Raw genomic sequence first — 20,963 nt, 5'->3', positions numbered from 1 at the left:
CTTGTTTCAAGCATCACATATTTCACACACTACGAAAGAACATCTCCATACTTTCTCCAATATTTTAAATCCCATTGTTACTTAGAACAATAGTAAACCTGCAGAGCACACTGATCAGATCACAGTAATATACTTTGACTCAAGTGTAGGCCTATGTCTACTTTCCATTATACTTATTACTTTTGGTGAATATTTATTTATATTGTCTAAATTCCTTGTCTATGATGTGCAAAAAGTTAGAGTATAAAAATGTGTTTTTCTCAATGTATTTACACTCCACGGATTCTTGAGTTTACTCATCTCCTGGTGTTGTCGTTCCTAAAAATGTTAGCAAACACAAAACTCCCACTACAACATTTATAGATAAATTGATCTAGCAAAATGAACTCTTTTCTAATTCAAAATGTGACAAAAGAACAATGATTTGTCTTTCAGAAGATGGTGGTCTAACAGAATGACTCTTGACCTCATGGGGTCAAATAGATTTAGCCATGAGGCGGCTGACTTTAAAATGAACTGGGACAAAGAAACCACATGCATGTGGGTACATTATAGTCTAGAAATATAACACAAAACAACACTACTTAAAAATAATAACAATTCAAATGACTTCTGGTGAAAAGCATGAAGAACAAAACAACTTAATCTACTCTCAATGTTCATGTACACCATCACTGTGTATTTAATCAGTAGTTACCGGTTGTATCCTTAATCAAACTATTTCACCATCTTCACTTATTTTAAGTTACTCATTCAACAATATGACATTCTCCCGAATAGTAGTTAACTTTATATAACTTTTACTCTCTATATTTTAGCAACAACCTTACTTTTCTCTCTCTCTCTGTCTACTTTCCAAAACATCTCATTTCTCCTGACCACAAGTTTCTCATAAATCACCCCTTTGTGTAACCGTGTGAGATGGCTGGAGCAAAACCTCGTGCAGGACCTCTGTCATGCTTAAACATTAACAGATTCCCTCTGACAAACTTACAAAAACCTTCTCTTTACTTTCTACTCTTTTGTTCCTGTATTTAATATAATTTTCCCCTTGGAATATAATTAAGTACAATCCTTAGTTAATGACAAATACCATGAAATTCACAACGCAATGCAACGGTATCAATCAGTTCTCAAAGACTATATTTAAATAGCAGCAAATCATTGTTTCTTATTTATTTCAATAAATCTACCACTTCAAATCACACCTTGATCTGTTAATTTTCTATGTATTTCACTCCAACTTAAGATCACTAGAGAAAAAAGCAAGCAGACACACTCCGGGCTGCTGCTGCTGCTCTCGAGAGGAAAAAGGGTGGGGGGAACTCTCACAGACAAATACTGACACCCCCTTCTCTCTCCCCTGCTGTAGCTCTCAGCCTCTCCTTTGGAAAAGGGGGGCTTCTTTCAACAATTAACACTTCTGCTATCCTTTTATTCAATTTTTTTTGCTTGAACCCACTGTCCTCGTAAGCTCTTAACTCACGCTCCTCTCGTTAAAATTCTCCCTTCATTATGACTTCGTATCTATTCATCTGACTTACTGTCCTTGTTACCAGTAAATATTCACAACACACCAAAGGATATAGTGAGGCCCGGTCACTTCAGAATGACTTTCTGAAGTTTGCGTTACTCTCCTTTGGATCACTTATAAAAAATAACTCATCTCCAGCCCCGTCGAGCTGTGGATTCGTTATTTTGAGTCAGTCTTATATGGAGACTTAATACAACCATTTGACTACTCCAGACAGGCTAACTGTGGGGACTCTCTACCTCCACTTTTTAAGCCAGGGACTCCAATACCCTTCTGGCCTGTCGGAACTCAATATCCGATTTTAACTGTGGGGACTCAATACCTCCACTTTTCAAGCCCGGGACTTCAATACCCTTCTGGCCTGTCGGAACTCAATATCCGATTTTAACTGTGGGGACTCAATACCTCCACTTTTCAAGCCCGGGACTTCAATACCCTTCTGGCCTGTCGGAACTCAATATCCGATTTTAACAACTAAAACACGCATTTGCATTGTTACTATAAAAAACACTGTAAACTTCGTCTGACAACCCTAATATTTGGAATATGGTCAAATCACAGGTTTCGAATTAAATCGTGTCTGCTCACCTGGTAGCCTATTGTACAGAGCTCTGTTTGTAGTTGTCAGAAGAGGCCGAGATGTTTAGCCCTGGACTATTCCGTCCGCTTGCTGCTGGTGGTCTCTTCCCCGAAAACACCCCACTCAGACACGTCGGGTCACCATTTGTTGGAGATTTGGAGGATGTTTAAAACCAACCTCGTCTCCGCGTGTCGTTTGATAAGCTGGCAGTGTTGGGTGTAACGCGTTACAAAAGTAACGGAGTTACAGTAATATATTACTTTTTGCTGTAACGAATTAATGTAACGCATTACTAATGAAATGTGGGTAATATATTACCCGTTACAATGCTCAGTAACGCAGTTACAACACATTTTAACCCGAAATTAAATGGTGTTTTGTTTTTTAAGAATGTACTAACATAGCGAGACATTCCGACACCGGACAAATTGTGCGGGTAGATTAGTAAACCTGGTGTTTACCCTTCAGGCTTCGTGTCGAGATCTTCGGGGAAGTTGAACGTTATGCAACCATTCAAAAAAGAGAACGTAGCGAAAAATACAAACAACAAATTGTGTCAGGTGCGCGTGACCTGCTCCGCTGCGCGTGCATCATTTCCAAAGTGCTTCCACAACAGTGACACACATCTGATCTGTGGATAATCATTTATACGAAAATGGTTAAACCAACCATCACTAAACGCCAGCAACACTGCATCTACTGCAGACAGTAGCAACAGGTCAGATGCGGACATCACGCTACCCTCCGTTGTGGACACTAGCTTACTCCCGCCTGACTCGCCGGCCCCGGAGCAGCAGTCTTCGTCGCCCAAAACTACGCCGCCCCTCTGCGGCCCGCAGGTGCCAGGTATATCTAAACAACTACCCGCCTGTACAGTGGGGTAAGGCGGTCATTTTGCAGCTTGTGGTATAAAAATAGACAATGGCTAGAATATGCATGTGAAAATAGTACCATATTCTGACATGCCTGTAGAAATGTTGGGTCAAAAATAATGCATACAATAGCACAGATGCCTTCACCACGAATGGCTACAAAAATATCTCATATCCCAAGCTTATTATCAACGAGCTGATGTTGCAGCTGAAATGTTCTCCAGGTCACAAAGTCAACCTCACATAATGATATGATACCAGTTTTCAAGCACAGTAAATATTCTCTTCCCATCGTATATGATGGGACCAAGCTGATGATGTAATGGCTACATGGTTTTAATAATACTTTTGCCTTTCAATGTTTGCCATTTCAAACCATGAGCATGGTTTAAATAATATTTGCCTTGATTTACAATATGTTAACCTTCATTATAGTCCTTGACAGCGGTCTGTACTGCTGTATTAACAACGTGTCACATGTTAAGAATTTACAATCAGAATCGAGTATTCAACTAAGCCCTGTAATACAAGTTGTTAGTAGCCTTAATATAAGGGCCTACTACACAGTTGTTATGCTATACCACATTGCCCTTCACTGGATGCATAATGAGCTGTACTAAAATACATTTTAGCATTTAAAATACCTAGCTATTCTTTTGCGGTTATTTTGGTGAAAGTAACTAAAAAGTAACTAAAGTAGTGTAACTCATTACATTTCAGAGAAAGTAATATTGTAATGTAACTTATTACTTTCGAAAGAGAGTAATAAGTAATATGTAATATATTACATTTTGGAAGTAACTTGCCCAACACTGCTCGTAAAACATATCAAATCCTGCATTCACTTTTTCAATTGTAATTTTCAAGCAAGTTTAAGCATAAATGTAGAAAAAAATAAAAACCTGTAAGATGCTCTTTAAGTGTAAAGTGGGATAATACTGTTGAACAAACAGCTTCTGTTTGAGGTTGATAAAATAAGGTCATCCTTGTTACTTAGAGAGATATTTTATTATGTAGGTAGGAATTGTATGCATCACTAAGGTTAATTTAAATTGGCTATGCTTAAGTATGTAGACAAGCTAATGTTGAAGTAGTAGTTTATGTGAAATCAACCTCACAATAAGATGTGTGTATATATTACAATTATTAATGTCATATTTCAAGATGATTACTTAGATATTACAATATGGTTGGTTGAGCTGGAGTTCATTATTGAGCTTACACGTTAACGTCGCAGTCATCTGAAGAACGAACCCAAACCTTGTTGTTTTTATTAATTGCATCACCAAATGGGTATCAAATAAACAGTAAGCATTGGTAACACAACTTCCAAAGTTACAGTAAAATAAAAAGGACCCTGACTCGGACAATACACAATCCAACATGTTCAACAGAAGATAATCAGTTATATTGTTTGTACACATGGTACTTTACATATATACATATATATATATATATATATATATCTGTTTGTTTAAGGTGTCCAGGTGATGCAGACAGGCTGGACCAGAGAGTGAGAGACATAACTGGACTCCTCACAGCAGTGACCTTCAGCACAGGTACAAATACTCTTTTTTTCATACTGTACAAAGAATCAAGAAAGATATTGATTTAAATGAATGAAGTATTGACTTTAATACACTGATATACATTCCATTAAACAATACTAGATCACCTACACATCAGCTAAGTTGAAGGTTTTTTCCATGCAAAAAGTTACATTTAGATGTTAACAAGTAATATGATTTTGTCAGCTTTCTAATTTAATGTATTGAAGGCAAAGATATTTGACACAGTGAGAACTGCTACTATTTATCTCTCAATATTGTCTGTAAAAAACGTGGTAAAAGTTATTCTTTCAGTGAGACAACAGAGCAAGCTTCTACAGTTGCACTACATTTTTATAACAGTTAAATATTATTTTGATAATAACATATATTTCAATGTTGATGAACTTCATACTGTTCATTCATAATCTGATTGTCTTTGTAGCTCACTGTTGAAATAAAAAAAAAACATTACAATTACAAAATAATTATATCTACAGCCCCTAAACACACAAACACACCGCTTTCATAAATAACACACTTGTTCTGCAATAATATGTTTTATGTTTCCTGTAATTTTTGTTAGGAAAGGACATGCCTGAAAGACACGACATGTTCTCCTTCTCTGAGGGTCAAGAAGAACATCCAAGAGGAAAATTAAAAGCGGATGCTATGAGATTTTAAGACCAGTACACTAAGAAACTACTTTTATTGTAAAAACAGTCAGCTGATGGAATGCACCTATTTCCACATCTACACTCCATCAGCTGATTATTTGTATTTGCCTCGCTTTATGAGCTTCACATCACCTGTGCCTTGTACCGCAGAGTTTGCAATGTCACAAATAAATGTAATCTAACATTTTCAGTAAGAATAATGGACAAAAGGAGTGCAAATACAAATACAATTTATTGAAATGTGAACCAAAAGTTAATCAAACATGTTTTAAATAAAAAAGCACATATGGACAGTGTAAACCTATTAAATGTATAAGTAAACACATTTAGTCAAATAAAGTGACAGACTGGGGCTGTGCAGTTGGTATCAGCTTTGCCCAGCATGGGTTCCTCCATCAGTCCTCTCCAAACCAACAGACAGGACGTCCATCACACGGAGGTTTCTCCCTGAAGTCTCTGCAGCTTTCTGGAAACCACGCTGTCTCAATCCGTCCACACTGAATATGAGAGGGGGAAAATGAAAATAAAAAATGTTTGAGCCTCTCCGCTCACACAGGGTTCAAATAGGGACGGAAAGAGCAGGTTGGTTGAACACAGGCGTTTATTAACTCCAAACAAAAATATACGCGGGTCTCAAACGTTGCCCGGGTGGGAACCTTCACAGGTCCTTTGGCGACCTTCCAGGATCCCGCCTACTGCGAAACAGACCAGAACCAGGTTACAACATGCTTTTATTCCGGCACTGATTACCTGATTCCGATCAGCTGTCTGGCCTCCGGCCGAGCCACTCCCTTCACTCCAGCAGCCAGCGCCCACACCACACCCCGCTGCCACATACCCCCACCGCCCGACTCAGGCCGGGATCCCGCCGGCCGCAAGCGGACTCTCCCCCCCCCCCTCCGCCGAGCGAGTGTCACGATTCTCATGTTATGTCACGTTTATAGTTTTGTAGGTTTGGGTGTTTTTGCTGTTTTCCATGTCATGTTTTTGCTTTGGGTTATTGTCTGGTCCTTTCCCCTGTGTTTTCCTCTTGTCATTAGTTTCCCTGGTGTGTCTAATTGTCTGATTATGTTCACCTGGGCCCCTGTGTTTTCTCCTCCCTCCTCACCTGTGTCTTGTTGTGTGATTGAGTCTTGTGTGTATTTAAGTTCTGGGTTGTCTGTCTGTCTTGGTCGGTTCGTCTTGTTCCATGACTAGTTCTGCGGTGAGTGTTCTGTTTTGTCATTGTACATATATATCATAGCCTTGAAATAAAGGAAGTTTCAGTTTATATCTGCATTTGGGTCCTGCTTGTTTCACAACCCGTTACAGTACGAACCGACCTGAAATATGGGCCCAGCAGATCCTTTCGAGCAGGAGATATTGGAGTTAACCGTTGCTTTGGCTGTCTGCTCTAGTCGATGGTTGGGAGCGTCCAGGGATCAGCAGTGAGAGGCTGTTCGGGCTGAGGCACACCAGAGGGCAATGGAGAAACCAGGTTTAGTTAAATTCTTACCTGGCTGGATTTTGGACTTCCTCTCAGTGTGTGATTCCCGGCCTGCTAGCCCCAGGCATGCTAGCTCCATGTCTCCCAATTCCCAACCTGGCACCTTGGTGGGTTCCGTCTGAAGTCAACCCGTGCTTCTGCCCCAGTTCCTGCTCCTGTCCAGGAGTCATATTCTGGAACTCGTCTGGCTTATGGAGGTCCACGGAGTATTCAGGCGGCTGCTAAGAGGAGGAGTCGCAAGGCCAAGCTAGCAGCTCTAGCCCCAAGAGCCATGGTTCCGGCTCCAGAGCCGGACCTTACAGCCATGTTTCCGGCTCCAGAGCCGGACCTTACAGCCATGTTTCTGGCTCCAGAGCCGGACCTTACAGCCATGTTTCCGGCTCCAGAATCGGACCTTACAGCCATGTTTCCGGCTCCAGTGCCGGCCCACACAGCCATGTTTCCGGCTCCAGTGCCGGACCTTACAGCCATGTTTCCGGCTCCAGAACCGGACCTTACAGCCATGTTTCCGGCTCCAGAACCGGACCTTGTAACCATGGTCCCGACTCCGGCTCCTCGTCACCTGCTGACTCATCGGCCGACGCCAGCTCCTCGAGTCCTGTCGGCGTACCGGCCGACTCCAGCACCTCGTCTCCGGTTGGCTGTCTGTCCGACGCCAGCTCCCCGAGTCCTGTCGGCATACCGGCCGACTCCAGCACCTCGTCTCCTGTTGGCTGTCCGTCCGACGCCAGCTCCCCGTGTTCTGTTGGCGAACCAACCCACTCAAGTGTCGTTGGAGGTCCCGCAGACTGCCTTTCTGCCGGGGGTCCTGCCAAATCCATGTCTTGTCCCGTTGGAGGTCCCGCAGACTACTCTTCTGCCGGGGGTCCTGCCAACCCCATGTCCTGAGCCGTTGGAGGTCCCGCAGACTGCTCTTCTGCCGAGGGTCCTGCCAACCCCATGTCCTGTGCCGTTGGAGGTCCCGCAGACTTCTCTTCTGCCGGGGGTCCTGCCAACTCCATGTCTTGTCACGTTGGAGGTCCTGCAGACTACTCTTCTGCCGGGGGTCCTGCCAACTCCATGTCTGGTCCCGTTGGAGGTCCCGCAGACTACTCTTCTGCCGGGGGTCCGGCCAACCCCATGTCCTGAGCCGTTGGAGGTCCCGCAGACTGCTCTTCTGCCGAGGGTCCTGCCAACCCCATGTCCTGTGCCGTTGGAGGTCCCGCAGACTACTCTTCTGCCGGGGGTCCTGCCAACTCCATGTCTTGCCACGTTGGAGGTCCCGCCGACTACTCTTCCGCTGGGGGTCCTGCCAACTCCATGTCCTGTCGCGTTGGGGATTCCGCCGACTACTCTCCTGCCGGGGGTCCTGCCGGTCCTGTGTCCTCTTCCATGGGAGATCTTGCCGACACCGGCTCCTGACCGGCCTCCGGAGCTGTCTGGTCTTCACCCCTCCTCGGAATCTGCCTTGCCCCCGGGCTGTCCGCCCGAGATTCCCTCCATGGACTCTGCCTTGCCCCCGGGCCGTCCGCCCGAATTCCCCTTTTTGAACTCTGCCTTGCCCCCGGGCCGTCCGCCCGAATTCCCCTTTTTTGAACTCTGCCTTGCCCCCGGGCCGTTCGCCCGAGACCCGTCCTCCAGACCCCCTCCACCCACCCTGCTGGATCTTTGTTTTTTTGGGACATCTGGAATCCGTCCCTTGAGGGGGGGGTTATGTCACGATTCTCATGTTATGTCACGTTTATAGTTTTGTAGGTTTGGGTGTTTTTGCTGTTTTCCATGTCATGTTTTCCTTTGGGTTATTGTCTGGTCCTTTTCCCTGTGTTTTTCCTCTTGTCATTAGTTTCCCTGGTGTGTCTAATTGTCTGATTATGTTCACCTGGGCCCCTGTGTTTTCTCCTCCCTCCTCACCTGTGTCTTGTTGTGTGATTGAGTCTTGTGTGTATTTAAGTTCTGGGTTGTCTGTCTGTCTTGGTCGGTTCGTCTTGTTCCATGACTAGTTCTGCGGTGAGTGTTCTGTTTTGTCATTGTACATATATATCATAGCCTTGAAATAAAGGAAGTTTCAGTTTATATCTGCATTTGGGTCCTGCTTGTTTCACAACCCGTTACAGTACGAACCGACCTGAAATATGGGCCCAGCAGATCCTTTCGAGCAGGAGATATTGGAGTTAACCGTTGCTTTGGCTGTCTGCTCTAGTCGATGGTTGGGAGCGTCCAGGGATCAGCAGCGAGAGGCTGTTCGGGCTGAGGCACACCAGAGGGCAATGGAGAAACCAGGTTTAGTTAAATTCTTACCTGGCTGGATTTTGGACTTCCTCTCAGTGTGTGATTCCCGGCCTGCTAGCCCCAGGCATGCTAGCTCCATGTCTCCCAATTCCCAACCTGGCACCATACGCCTTGGTGGGTTCCGTCTGAAGTCAACCTGTGCTTCTGCCCCAGTTCCTGCTCCTGTCCAGGAGTCATATTCTGGAACTCGTCTGGCTTATGGAGGTCCACGGAGTATTCAGGCGGCTGCTAAGAGGAGGAGTCGCAAGGCCAAGCTAGCAGCTCTAGCCCCAAGAGCCATGGTTCCGGCTCCAGAACCGGACCTTACAGCCATGTTTCCGGCTCCAGAGCCGGACCTTACAGCCATGTTTCTGGCTCCAGAGCCGGACCTTACAGCCATGTTTCCGGCTCCAGAATCGGACCTTGTAACCATGGTCCCGACTCCGGCTCCTCGTCACCTGCTGACTCATCGGCCGACGCCAGCTCCTCGAGTCCTGTCGGCGTACCGGCCGACTCCAGCACCTCGTCTCCGGTTGGCTGTCCGTCCGACGCCAGCTCCCCGAGTCCTGTCGGCGTACCGGCCGACTCCAGCACCTCGTCTCCGGTTGGCTGTCTGTCCGACGCCAGCTCCCCGAGTCCTGTCGGCATACCGGCCGACTCCAGCACCTCGTCTCCTGTTGGCTGTCCGTCCGACGCCAGCTCCCCGTGTTCTGTTGGCGAACCAACCCACTCAAGTGTCGTTGGAGGTCCCGCAGACTGCCTTTCTGCCGGGGGTCCTGCCAAATCCATGTCTTGTCCCGTTGGAGGTCCCGCAGACTACTCTTCTGCCGGGGGTCCTGCCAACCCCATGTCCTGAGCCGTTGGAGGTCCCGCAGACTGCTCTTCTGCCGAGGGTCCTGCCAACCCCATGTCCTGTGCCGTTGGAGGTCCCGCAGACTTCTCTTCTGCCTGGGGTCCTGCCAACTCCATGTCTTGTCACGTTGGAGGTCCTGCAGACTACTCTTCTGCCGGGGGTCCTGCCAACTCCATGTCTGGTCCCGTTGGAGGTCCCGCAGACTACTCTTCTGCCGGGGGTCCGGCCAACCCCATGTCCTGAGCCGTTGGAGGTCCCGCAGACTGCTCTTCTGCCGAGGGTCCTGCCAACCCCATGTCCTGTGCCGTTGGAGGTCCCGCAGGCTACTCTTCTGCCGGGGGTCCTGCCAACTCCATGTCTTGCCACGTTGGAGGTCCCGCCGACTACTCTTCCGCTGGGGGTCCTGCCAACTCCATGTCCTGTCGCGTTGGGGATTCCGCCGACTACTCTCCTGCCGGGGGTCCTGCCGGTCCTGTGTCCTCTTCCATGGGAGATCTTGCCGACACCGGCTCCTGACCGGCCTCCGGAGCTGTCTGGTCTTCACCCCTCCTCGGAATCTGCCTTGCCCCCGGGCTGTCCGCCCGAGATTCCCTCCATGGACTCTGCCTTGCCCCCGGGCCGTCCGCCCGAATTCCCCTTTTTGAACTCTGCCTTGCCCCCGGGCCGTCCGCCCGAATTCCCCTTTTTTGAACTCTGCCTTGCCCCCGGGCCGTTCGCCCGAGACCCGTCCTCCAGACCCCCTCCACCCACCCTGCTGGATTTTTGTTTTTTTGGGACGTCTGGAATCCGTCCCTTGAGGGGGGGGTTATGTCACGATTCTCATGTTATGTCACGTTTATAGTTTTGTAGGTTTGGGTGTTTTTGCTGTTTTCCATGTCATGTTTTCCTTTGGGTTATTGTCTGGTCCTTTTCCCTGTGTTTTTCCTCTTGTCATTAGTTTCCCTGGTGTGTCTAATTGTCTGATTATGTTCACCTGGGCCCCTGTGTTTTCTCCTCCCTCCTCACCTGTGTCTTGTTGTGTGATTGGTCTTGTGTGTATTTAAGTTCTGGGTTTTCTGTCTGTCTTGGTCGGTTCGTCTTGTTCCCTGACTAGTTCTGCGGTGAGTGTTCTTTTTGTCATTGTACATATATATCATAGCCTTGAAATAAAGGAAGTTTCCGTTTATATCTGCATTTGGGTCCTGCTTGTTTCACAAACCGTGACACAATATGAACCTGAAAATAAGCATAATATGTCCGCTTTAACTATAGAACTGCATAAGGGCACCAAGTAAATTTCCACAAGTCAATTCCCTTCTTCTGCGTCATCTTCATCATCTGAGCTGTTGTCACTTTGCCAGTCTTTTTCTTCTTCCATGTCCTCGTCCTCTTCCTCCACCAGCCTAGGACTGGGTTCCAGAATTCCTCTGTGGGCGCCTGCTGCCGTTTGAGTCTGAGGTCATGCAGATTTCTCTTTAGAAGACACAAGGCCCTTGTACCCCTCCTCTGTGATTCCATTCGGATAGCCTACAATATAGCAAACATATAAATTGTGAAAATTATTCAGAGAAAACGTATTTAGGTCAAGAAAGACTAGAATGCAGTCAGATTCAAATAAAAACAAACAGATGGATAAAATCTTCTTTGAAGTGTGTTTGCCTTTGTTGGTTTGAAAAACATTGGCTTATGTATTTTAAAGTGAATAAATCCATGTGGTTCATTTACTTCCTGTCTGTGTGATCAATGAAACTGGGGCCATCAGTGTCTGGACCTTTGATACAGAGTCCTTGAGGTACTGACAGTGCTGCATCATCTCCTTCACAAGGATCTACTTTTCTTCTGTCAGTCGTGACAGAAGCATTTTTTGGTCGAACAGCCCCTTAGTGATAATGTCCACACCGTCTGAGAATGAATATAAACATTTCACATTAATGAACACATTTTATTACTACAGTTTTGTAGATTAGAAGTAACATCTTTATACAGCACCTCTATTGGGTTCCTGCCAAGGCCAGATCATGCTCTCTGCAGATTTGGTTGAGTTTCTCCACAACCGAGTTGGTGTCAATAGGGTCACCATCAGGTTGCTGGTTGTACTTGTGGATGTCCTCTAGCAACCTATTCTTTTCTTGGGCAACCTTTTGGACGATCTTTTGACGCCTTTTGTTACGATCTGTAATGAGAGTAAAACATAGATTACAAAAGAGCTGACGGGATTTAATCAACACAACCAATAAATGTCCCAAAATGCTTACCATTTTGTCTGTAAAGGTAGTGCTTTTTCTGGCAAATGCTCACAAAGAGTGCTTCTATTGAGATCTGCAAACAACCAGCATCTGCAGGACTGGCTGATGCACTTCCTAAATGAATAAGATAAAAAAAAAGAAAACAAGTTTCAAACACAATCAAGGTCTGTTATTTGCACATCACACACTAACAGGCACACTAACAGGCACACTAAAGGAAAAAGTTTAATTTGGACAGCATTATTTAGTTTTTATGAACCGACTCCATCTATGTTTACGTCAAAACAGCATTGTTCTTACCTTTACTGGCCCACTGTTTGACATCATCAACCCACAGTTATAGCATGTCATCAGAGCAATTAAACTGGTCCTGCATCCCCCCAGCCTCAGGAACCGCAAATTAAAGGGGTGTCACTGTTGGTGATTTATTCAGAATTCAAGGCACACTTAACCAGCATGGCTACCACATCATTCTCTGAAGACTCTAAAATATAAATCATATTCTGGATTGTTCATCACTTTTTTGTTTACTAGATATTCCCATATATGTTATTTTATAGTTTGGATGTCTTCAGTAATAATATACAATGTAGAAAATAATTTAAATTAATAAACTCCTTCCAATGAGAAGGTGTGTCCAAACTTTTGACTGGTACAGTAAGTATTTGGATACTTCTTCCACCACAGCTGGGAAGTGAAGTACCCATACAAACGAAACAACACACACACACACACACACACACACACACACACACACACACACACACACACACACACACACACACACACACACACACACACACACACACACACACACACACACACACACACACACACACCTCATTACAACACCAGCAGGTAGCTCCTTCCTGCTCCAGCCTCTTCACCTCCTGCAAACGCAGTAAGGAACATGCACGTCATGGAGGTGGTGGTTTTTGCTGTCGTGCTGCTGGTTTTTACAGGTGAGTGCTCCTAAATAGTGTCTTAAATTACAATAACTGTGTTATTTCTTATTATTTCTTTTGGAGAAGGAGAAAAATAAGGTCCCAGGAGGATTTTCTTTTGTAATTTTGTCTATTCAAAATGTCAATAAAAGTCAATTGTTCAATGTTAGTGCCAGGTGTAAATAGAGGAAGAAAGAAAATAAGAGGAGAATTACTTTTTTGTACTTTGAGAATAAAGTGAACACGTTAAGAATAAAGTTACCTTTAAAGAATAAAGTGGAAACGTTAGGAATAAAATGTGAATTTAAGTATAAATTGGAAATGTTAAGAATAAACTTGAAATTAAGCGATTAAAATTCAACTTTCAGTATCCGTACTAGATATTAAAAACGATATTTATTTTTTGAATTAGTACAGTATAATATAGTGAAAAAGTTTAATGTAAGCAGTAGCTTTTGATATAACATAACAAAATAATTCAAAGGCAGTTGGACATTAAGAAAAAGAGTTGAAATTCTGTTAATAAATGTTGAACTTTGTAGAAAAAATTGTAACTTCTCTTGTTAGCTCATATATTAAAAAGATGAATATTTTTACTGAACATTTTACCAGAAAAAGCAAAAAAAAACTCCTCTATCCTCTTAATTCAGCCTTGCCCTAACGCTTCCGAATGTAAGAGCCAATCTAATAACAAAAAAAATAAATAACATTGCTCTCATCTGCTATATACAAAGTCCAGCCTGCTTAGTGACAGGGCATGACAGAAACGTCCTTATCAGCAGTCAGAGTTTCACTCAACATGAAAATCCAGACAAGCCTGTTTCCCTCCCCCTGTTTTCACAGTCAACTTGTTTTCAATCACTCTTCTTTGGTTAAAAAATTAATCTTCGTCAGTTTGATTCACCTCATGACACCTTTGTTATCTGTACATCATTTTGTTTTTACAACCTGCTGCATGTGTTTCTGTTTCTTAGTAAGCCTTTTGTTACCTTCATGCCGCACATGCCAGCCTCTCCCTGTCATGGTTTTGGATTTGTTGTTTTAATTTTCCACCTTTATTATTTTGAAATGTTTTCCTCCTTGTGTCTTGTCTGGTCCTACTTCCTGTGTTTGCCTCCCTGTCGTTAGTTTCCCTCCTGTGTCTGATTGTGCCTCATTGTGTTCACATGTTGCCCTTGTGTTTCTGCCTCCCCTGCCCAGCTGTGTCTTGTGATTACCCTTCTGTGTATTTAGTCTTGTCTTCCCCTGTGCTCCGTGTCTGTTCGTCGTCATTTCATGTCCCTGCTACCTTGTCTCTTCTTGTCCATGTCTCCTGCCTGTTCCCGTCTGTACGTTTGTTCATGTCTGTCGTTCTCCCCGGTTTTGTTTTTGTTAATTACTTTCTTGTTTTTCATGTCTTCGGCTTTTTTATAATAAATCTCGCTTTTTGTTAACAAACTTTTTTGTATATTTTAACTGCACTTGGGTCCTATTTTCCAGACTGACACTCCCATCCATGATGCAAAGTCACAAGACACTGATAGACCTGCTGGTTTGGTTTCCTCTAACAATGTGCTTATGAGAAATGCAATTAACACAGTTACTAACAAATGATATCACTATGCAAACTAAACAAGCAAACCCTACAGCTTCCCATGAGTAACCAAACAATGTTGTTGTCCCTCCCACAGGATGCAATGCACAGTCAGATGGTGAGTAATGCTCTTATACCTTTTTTAAATCCTTATTTATTAATTTAATTGAAAGGTTTCATTATTATTATTATTATAATCATTATTAGAGGTTTTATTGTTCCCTCATTGCTTGCAGTCTCTTTATCATTTACAAACATTAACTCATTCATTTACATTGCCCCAAGGGGGGCTTGGTTTGCATATTGTAATAACAAACATATTTCAATCTTTTTATTATTAGTCATTTTTCTTTACTTCTTCTTCTTTTTTGTGTCTTATGAACAAAAAGAGGTTAAAGGTGCTCAAGACGGGCATTTTTTTAAACTTTTGAACCCTGTTTAATGTCCTAATATTAGAAATAATAAAAAACTAAACTACGCTTAATAAAAGGTCAAAACAACACTTATTAAAGATTTTAAAATTACTGCTAAATAAATAACAATGATAATAAATAATGATGACTAAATAATAGTAATAATTATACTTAATTACTAATAATAACATAACAATAACAATCAAGAACCTGGCAAAAATAGATACAGTAACAGATCAGCTAGCAAAGAAAGTATTGAAAGATTACACAAGTACCACTGAAAAACATTAAAGGTCCCATATTATACTATATTTGAACAATATACTATGGGTCCATATCTATACAAAACATATCTCTGAAGTATTTAGCTCCAAATACATTGTAGCCATGCCTCATACCCCTCTATTTCAGCCCTGTTACAAAAGTGCTGATTCTGGGTCAGTAGCTTCATATATACAGTATATATATATATCTCTCTCAACTTTACTCTAAGTCCCTCTCGTAGACATCCTGCTGAATACAGACACACTGCTGTGGGAGGGGGTTCAGCTAGCCAATTGTATATGGGGAGGATAGGTTGGGCCACATTTGAGTAATGTATTCATGACCGCAGCAAATCTGTATCAGCTCCATTGTACCCCCGTTTTTAGAGATGCGGGTAAGGAGGCAAAGAGAGAGGGTTTTATACATATGTATGTACAAAATAGTGCATTTTGGATAATAGGTGACCTTTAACGCTAATTAAATAAAACAGACAAGAGTTAGAAAAAACTTAATTAAAGCATCAAAATCAAGAATTTGCATTGCATTTTGATGAGTGATAAAAAATAGACAAACGATTCTGAACTCACTTTTTCTACTGTACAGATTTACATTTTTAACTCTGTCTCATCTGATTTGATTTCACATGTATATAGGTTACTAATTCCTGCATTTAACTTTATCCACTTATGTTACATGCAACAATTCATTTCTGAATAATGTTTGTGGTGATATTTATTGAAGAAACTTTTCTCTGAACCCTGATGCACTGTGTCCTTACAGTCTGTGGCATTGCACCGCTCAACACTAAGATTGTTGGGGGGGAGGCTGCTGCTGCAGGCACGTGGCCCTGGCAGGTCAGCCTGCACAGGAACTCCAGACATATATGTGGAGGCTCTCTGATCAACAACCAGTGGGTGCTGACTGCAGCTCACTGCTTCTCCAGGTGACAAACGACTCTGCACCTCACCTGTCCAAACACAGTCTGCTAACACAACAAAAAGAGTGTGGACTGAGGGTTTGGCAGGGAACATTCAAATCAGCATGCTCTTCTTTGTGTAAAATATAATGTGAAAATGTTCAAAAAGCTGGGTAAATAGATTGCATGGTTCCAGAGTAACTGCTTCTCCTTAAAACAATGTTAATGATAATGTTGAGGATTGGATTAAATTAACATTGTGGGGGGCATTTTTGGCTCATTCATCACTATTTTCGGTTGTATTTCTCTTTTTATAATTATTTTGTGTCTTCCTGTTGTCTCTTGTGTCAGTTTTTAATGGTTGTCGTCTTTCTTTTTTTAGTTATTCTCTTTGTCATCGCATTTTGTCTCTTTGTAGTCATTTTCTGTATCTTCTTCTGCATTTTAGGCCCCTGTTCATAATGCATAATCCATTTGATCTGACCTGAGTGCTTCCTTTGCATCTGTATTAAACATGTTGTCGCTGTTTCTCAGCTCCAGCACTTTCAGTTACACCGTGTATGTCGGAAGGGACACCCAACAACTCTTCAACCCAAACGAGGTGTCCCAGACCCTGTCACATGTCATCAGACACTCAGGCTATGATTCAACCACAAGCGATAATGACATCGCCTTGTTGAAGCTGTCCGCACCTGTGACCTTCACAGACTACATCAAACCCGTGTGCCTGGCCAAAGACGGCAGCACGTACGCTGCCGGGGCGACCTGCTGGGTCACCGGCTGGGGAACCATTCGGAGTGACGGTGAGAATTAATTTTATTAAAACAAATACTATACAAACAGGCTCGGGAGTAACGGATAACATGGTACAGAATTACGAAATCAGGATACATAAACGGTAACTATATTCCCCTACAGTTACATGCAAAAACAAGTAATCAGATGACTGGTAAATGTTTTACGAACTATCTGAATTTTCTTTTTGCATTTCATTTAGGCTTATTTGTTTTGTTTTTTTAAATGAACACATGATTTATTAAACAAAAATACTGTTTGCATTTAATAAATGTGTTAAACTAAAAACATTTGTAAACTTTGCTATTCTTTAACCTAGCCTAAAAAAAACAAGAGGATATTGATATTTACTCTCTATTTATTTGCATTGATATTGAGGAAATCCAAAAGTAACGAAAAGTAATTGGGTTACCTTACTTTTAGATTGTGATACTCAGATTACGTTACAGATCATTGTTGTACTACAGGTATCTTGTAAAAGTACCCCTCCAACCCTGTATACAAACCAGAAATACTCATCAAAATGTGAAACCATGTGCCAGGATAGTAATAATATTAATAATTTATTAGCAGCTTTCTGATGATTCAGGAGTTTAATGAACTCCGTAAACTGTTTATAATAAATGTGAAATTGACTTCTTCCTAAATGCACCAACCAGTGATGTCAAAACAGGTGTTTTCCACCAGGGACACTGAAATAGCAGAAACTCCCTTTGGTGACATTCACAAAGAACTGAGTCATCCTGCAAAAGCCCTGCTACTTGTATTATCATCCTTCATGAGACGGATGTCTTTGTGTGCGGGTGAATGTCAATGATCTGGCCAAAGTAGAATGATCTACGTACTGCTTGTTTTTGGTTTCACTAAGGCCCTGAGGGAGTGCATTTATGCCCACAAAGTTATTTGGACCAGCAGTTTTGTAACAAACTGACTTAAACTGGTCTGTCTGGTCAGACTTGTGTTAGCATTGTTGCTTAGCCCTAAAAGTGTCGAAGAAGAAGAACTGTGTAAAGTCAGATATTAATCCTTACTTATCAGGGTTAATGCTCATGAATTCATTTTTCTAAGTAATCTAGGTCATTGTTAACACCTTAAAAAAACAATAAAAACGTTTTTACTATGAACCAAATTTTCACTATCGTCCGCCATTTTTCTGTGATATGACGTTAACTTGGCAAATCCTTTAATTAAAAAAAATGCTGCTTATCTTCTGGTGGTAGTTCTGAATTTTCGCACACTCCCTATAGGAGAAACCATTTAAATGGACCTATACGGCAATGCTGATTTGAGCTGTCCCAAGGCCATATCAAGATTCTTCAGCCTTTTTTTTAGAATGGTTAAAGGCAAGATGTCCCAACACATACTATGTCATATGCAGTATTCTTAAAATACCAGGATGTGCATATATGGTTACATTTTACAGTAAGGCTGGCAATTCATGAGTCATGACCCACATTCCTTTGCACTTAAATGATCAAGATGGTCAAAGTTTGCAGTGGTATTTCCCAATAGCATGCACACATGAAACAGTACGTGCTTTTTAAAAAAAGGTGGCTGCGATTCGTATTAGAAGTTAAAAAGAGAAAGTATTACATTTGGAAAGTGACTATAGTTTTTGTGTTTTTAAAACTCTAAATCATTTTTTAACTGCTTACTGTAATTTATATCAAACAACCAGGAGAAAATAGTTGTTTTTTTGGGACTTTTTTTAGCAGAGTATAATCAATTTGATGCTCTTTGTGTGAGCAGGACAGAGTAGGACAGAGAACTACATCGTATGTTTATGGTAATGAAGGACCAGACTTTATACTATTTATTTGTTTTTCTTCAGTTTCACTCCCGTTCCCTCAGCGGCTGCAGGAGGTGAGCGTCCCCATTGTGTCCAACACGCAGTGTAGTGCCTCCTATGATGCCATCACAAGCAACATGATGTGTGCAGGTCTGGATGAGGGAGGAAAGGACTCCTGCCAGGTGAGTCCGCTGAACTGTCTTGTGTTTGGTGTGCTTTGTAAGAGTAAGAGGGATCAAAGCTGAGCAATGGCTCAAGCAAAAGTCCCTCAGAGTTGTACTTCAGTATATTTCTTGAAAGTAAATGTACTTAATATCTTAGTCTGCTGCTGTTATAACCCACATGTCTGGCCTCTGCAGGGGGACTCTGGCGGCCCCTTTGTGAGCAAAAGCGGCTCCAGGTGGGTTCAGGCCGGAGTGGTGAGCTTTGGAAAAGGCTGTGCTCTGGCCAACTACCCAGGAGTGTACACCCGAGTGTCTCAGTACGAGTCCTGGATCAACGCTCAGATCAACAGCCCGGACAACAGCACCCAGCCGGGCTTCGTCACCGTCACAGCGGACGGGTCGTCCTCTGGAAGCACTCGTCTGGTTCCTCTCTCTCTGCTGCTGTCCTGCCTACCCGTCCTCTTCTCTCTCTTTGTGCTCTCATAGGACGTCTAGAGGTCATTAATACGCATGTAAAGCGTCATGAATCGCTGCTTCTCATTCTTTAAAACCACCAAAATAATCTGCACATAAAGTGAAATATTTTAATTTCAAGGAATTTCCCTGAACAATTTACGGAAGTCCTCAGAAGCAAGTGAGAATTTCCTTTCTGTTGATCCAAAGTCTGTGTTTTTTTTAAGGCCATCTTGGGAAAAAAGTTTGCTTGGTAAAGAAAATTCCCCCCAAAAATGTTCAACTATATAAATAGATAGTTTTATAGGGTTAATATTTTGTAACCCTAGAAGCTATTTTCAGCGACAATAGGCTGAGATTGAACATTAGCCAATAATATTAGGATTAAAATCATTCATGTATTCTCCCAGGGTAGTTTTAGAGTACATCAAGACATTACACCTGGAAGAAAACAAGATTCCTTTTAATCAAATTAAAACAATACACACTTAGACAAATTATCCTGACAAAAAAAGTCCCCTGCTTAACTTTGTTCACCTGATACACAGATATGAAAAAGTGACATTCCAGAAAGTTGGTCATGTTAATTTCTATTCTCTCCTATTCTTAAATCATAATTACAGGAGAGAAGACATTGTAGATCATAAAAAATGGAACATCAGATTTGTTTTCCTCACTTGCATCTCAGGGCAACCAATATCAAGATACTTACACTCGTGTTTTTTAAAAAACATAATTTTGCTCATTCTGTTCTCAATTAATCAAAGGTATTTTCTTTACAACGAGAGAGATAAGGCCTATAATATCTAAATATACTTTTGGCATATCCTTTCTTTATTCTTCCCTTATGCTATACAACTTGTATGCAGCAGTTTTGCACAAAACATGTAGTTCAGAAGAATATAAACATCTGAAATGTTATGACTCAAGGATATGTAGCATAACGTTATGTCTGATGTGTCGTTACAGTTTTTGTTGGGGCTGCAAATAACAATTATTTTCTTTAAAGATTTGAATGCAGATCATCTTTCTTGATCTAAATCGATTTGTTTATAAAATGTTTTAAAATTGTGAAGAAAAACAGATATAACTTTTGCACTGACGGTGAATTGTAGGGTCAACAAACCTCTGTGATGTGGCAGAGGCAATACTAAAGACATGTATTTGTGTGATTATACTAACATTAATCTATTTTAAATTAATTACTGTATCTTATGACACATTTTCTAAAATGTTTTGCACTGAGCAAATGCAACAGGGATTTTATTCAAGCTTTAAATGCATGAAGTACAAATTATGTTTACATATATAAACATTTACAATACATCATTTTTAATTTACTCAAATGTTTAACTTCCTTGAGGTTCCAAATGACACCAATAAATCACAAATGAAATGTGTGTGTCTGATTGAATATATTATATAAAATAAAAAATATATTAAAATCTCTAGTAAGATTTTTTTGATTATGAAGTATTCTGATCATTCTCTTGGAAAAGGAAAAGTAGCATGGATAAGGTAGCAATAAAGGCAGGGACGTGCACAGGTACGGGCTAATGTTGCCAGGGCAACGGCCCATTTTCCCTTTTTGGCTGACCTGCCCCTCTGAAGAGAGGGAGGTTTTTTTTTCT

General features: G+C 42.1%; 1 protein-coding gene and 1 long non-coding RNA gene across 2 annotated transcripts; one reads left to right on the top strand and one right to left on the bottom strand.

Moving 5' to 3' along the window:
• Positions 1–11,795: 11,795 nt before the first annotated feature.
• On the bottom strand, positions 11,796–12,386 carry LOC307017246. The gene is made up of 3 exons (XR_013802084.1): positions 12,322–12,386; positions 12,031–12,135; positions 11,796–11,948 (listed from the first exon to the last, which is right to left on the bottom strand). It is a non-coding gene; the product is annotated as an uncharacterized lncRNA (long non-coding RNA).
• A 473-nt stretch (positions 12,387–12,859) lies between these two features.
• LOC307015190 (serine protease 27-like) lies at positions 12,860–20,728 on the top strand. Its single transcript, XM_079643664.1, has 6 exons — positions 12,860–12,983; positions 14,636–14,656; positions 15,996–16,158; positions 16,666–16,934; positions 18,758–18,897; positions 19,075–20,728. Exons 1-6 carry the CDS (start codon positions 12,932–12,934, stop codon positions 19,363–19,365), a joined length of 936 nt encoding a protein of 311 aa, XP_079499790.1. The 5' UTR covers positions 12,860–12,931; the 3' UTR covers positions 19,366–20,728.
• Positions 20,729–20,963: the final 235 nt, after the last annotated feature.

Source organism: Notothenia rossii (genome assembly GCF_949606895.1).
Source record: "Notothenia rossii genome assembly, chromosome: 8".
Taxonomy (NCBI): Eukaryota; Metazoa; Chordata; class Actinopteri; order Perciformes; family Nototheniidae; genus Notothenia; species Notothenia rossii.
This window is presented reverse-complemented; position numbering and strand designations above follow the sequence as displayed.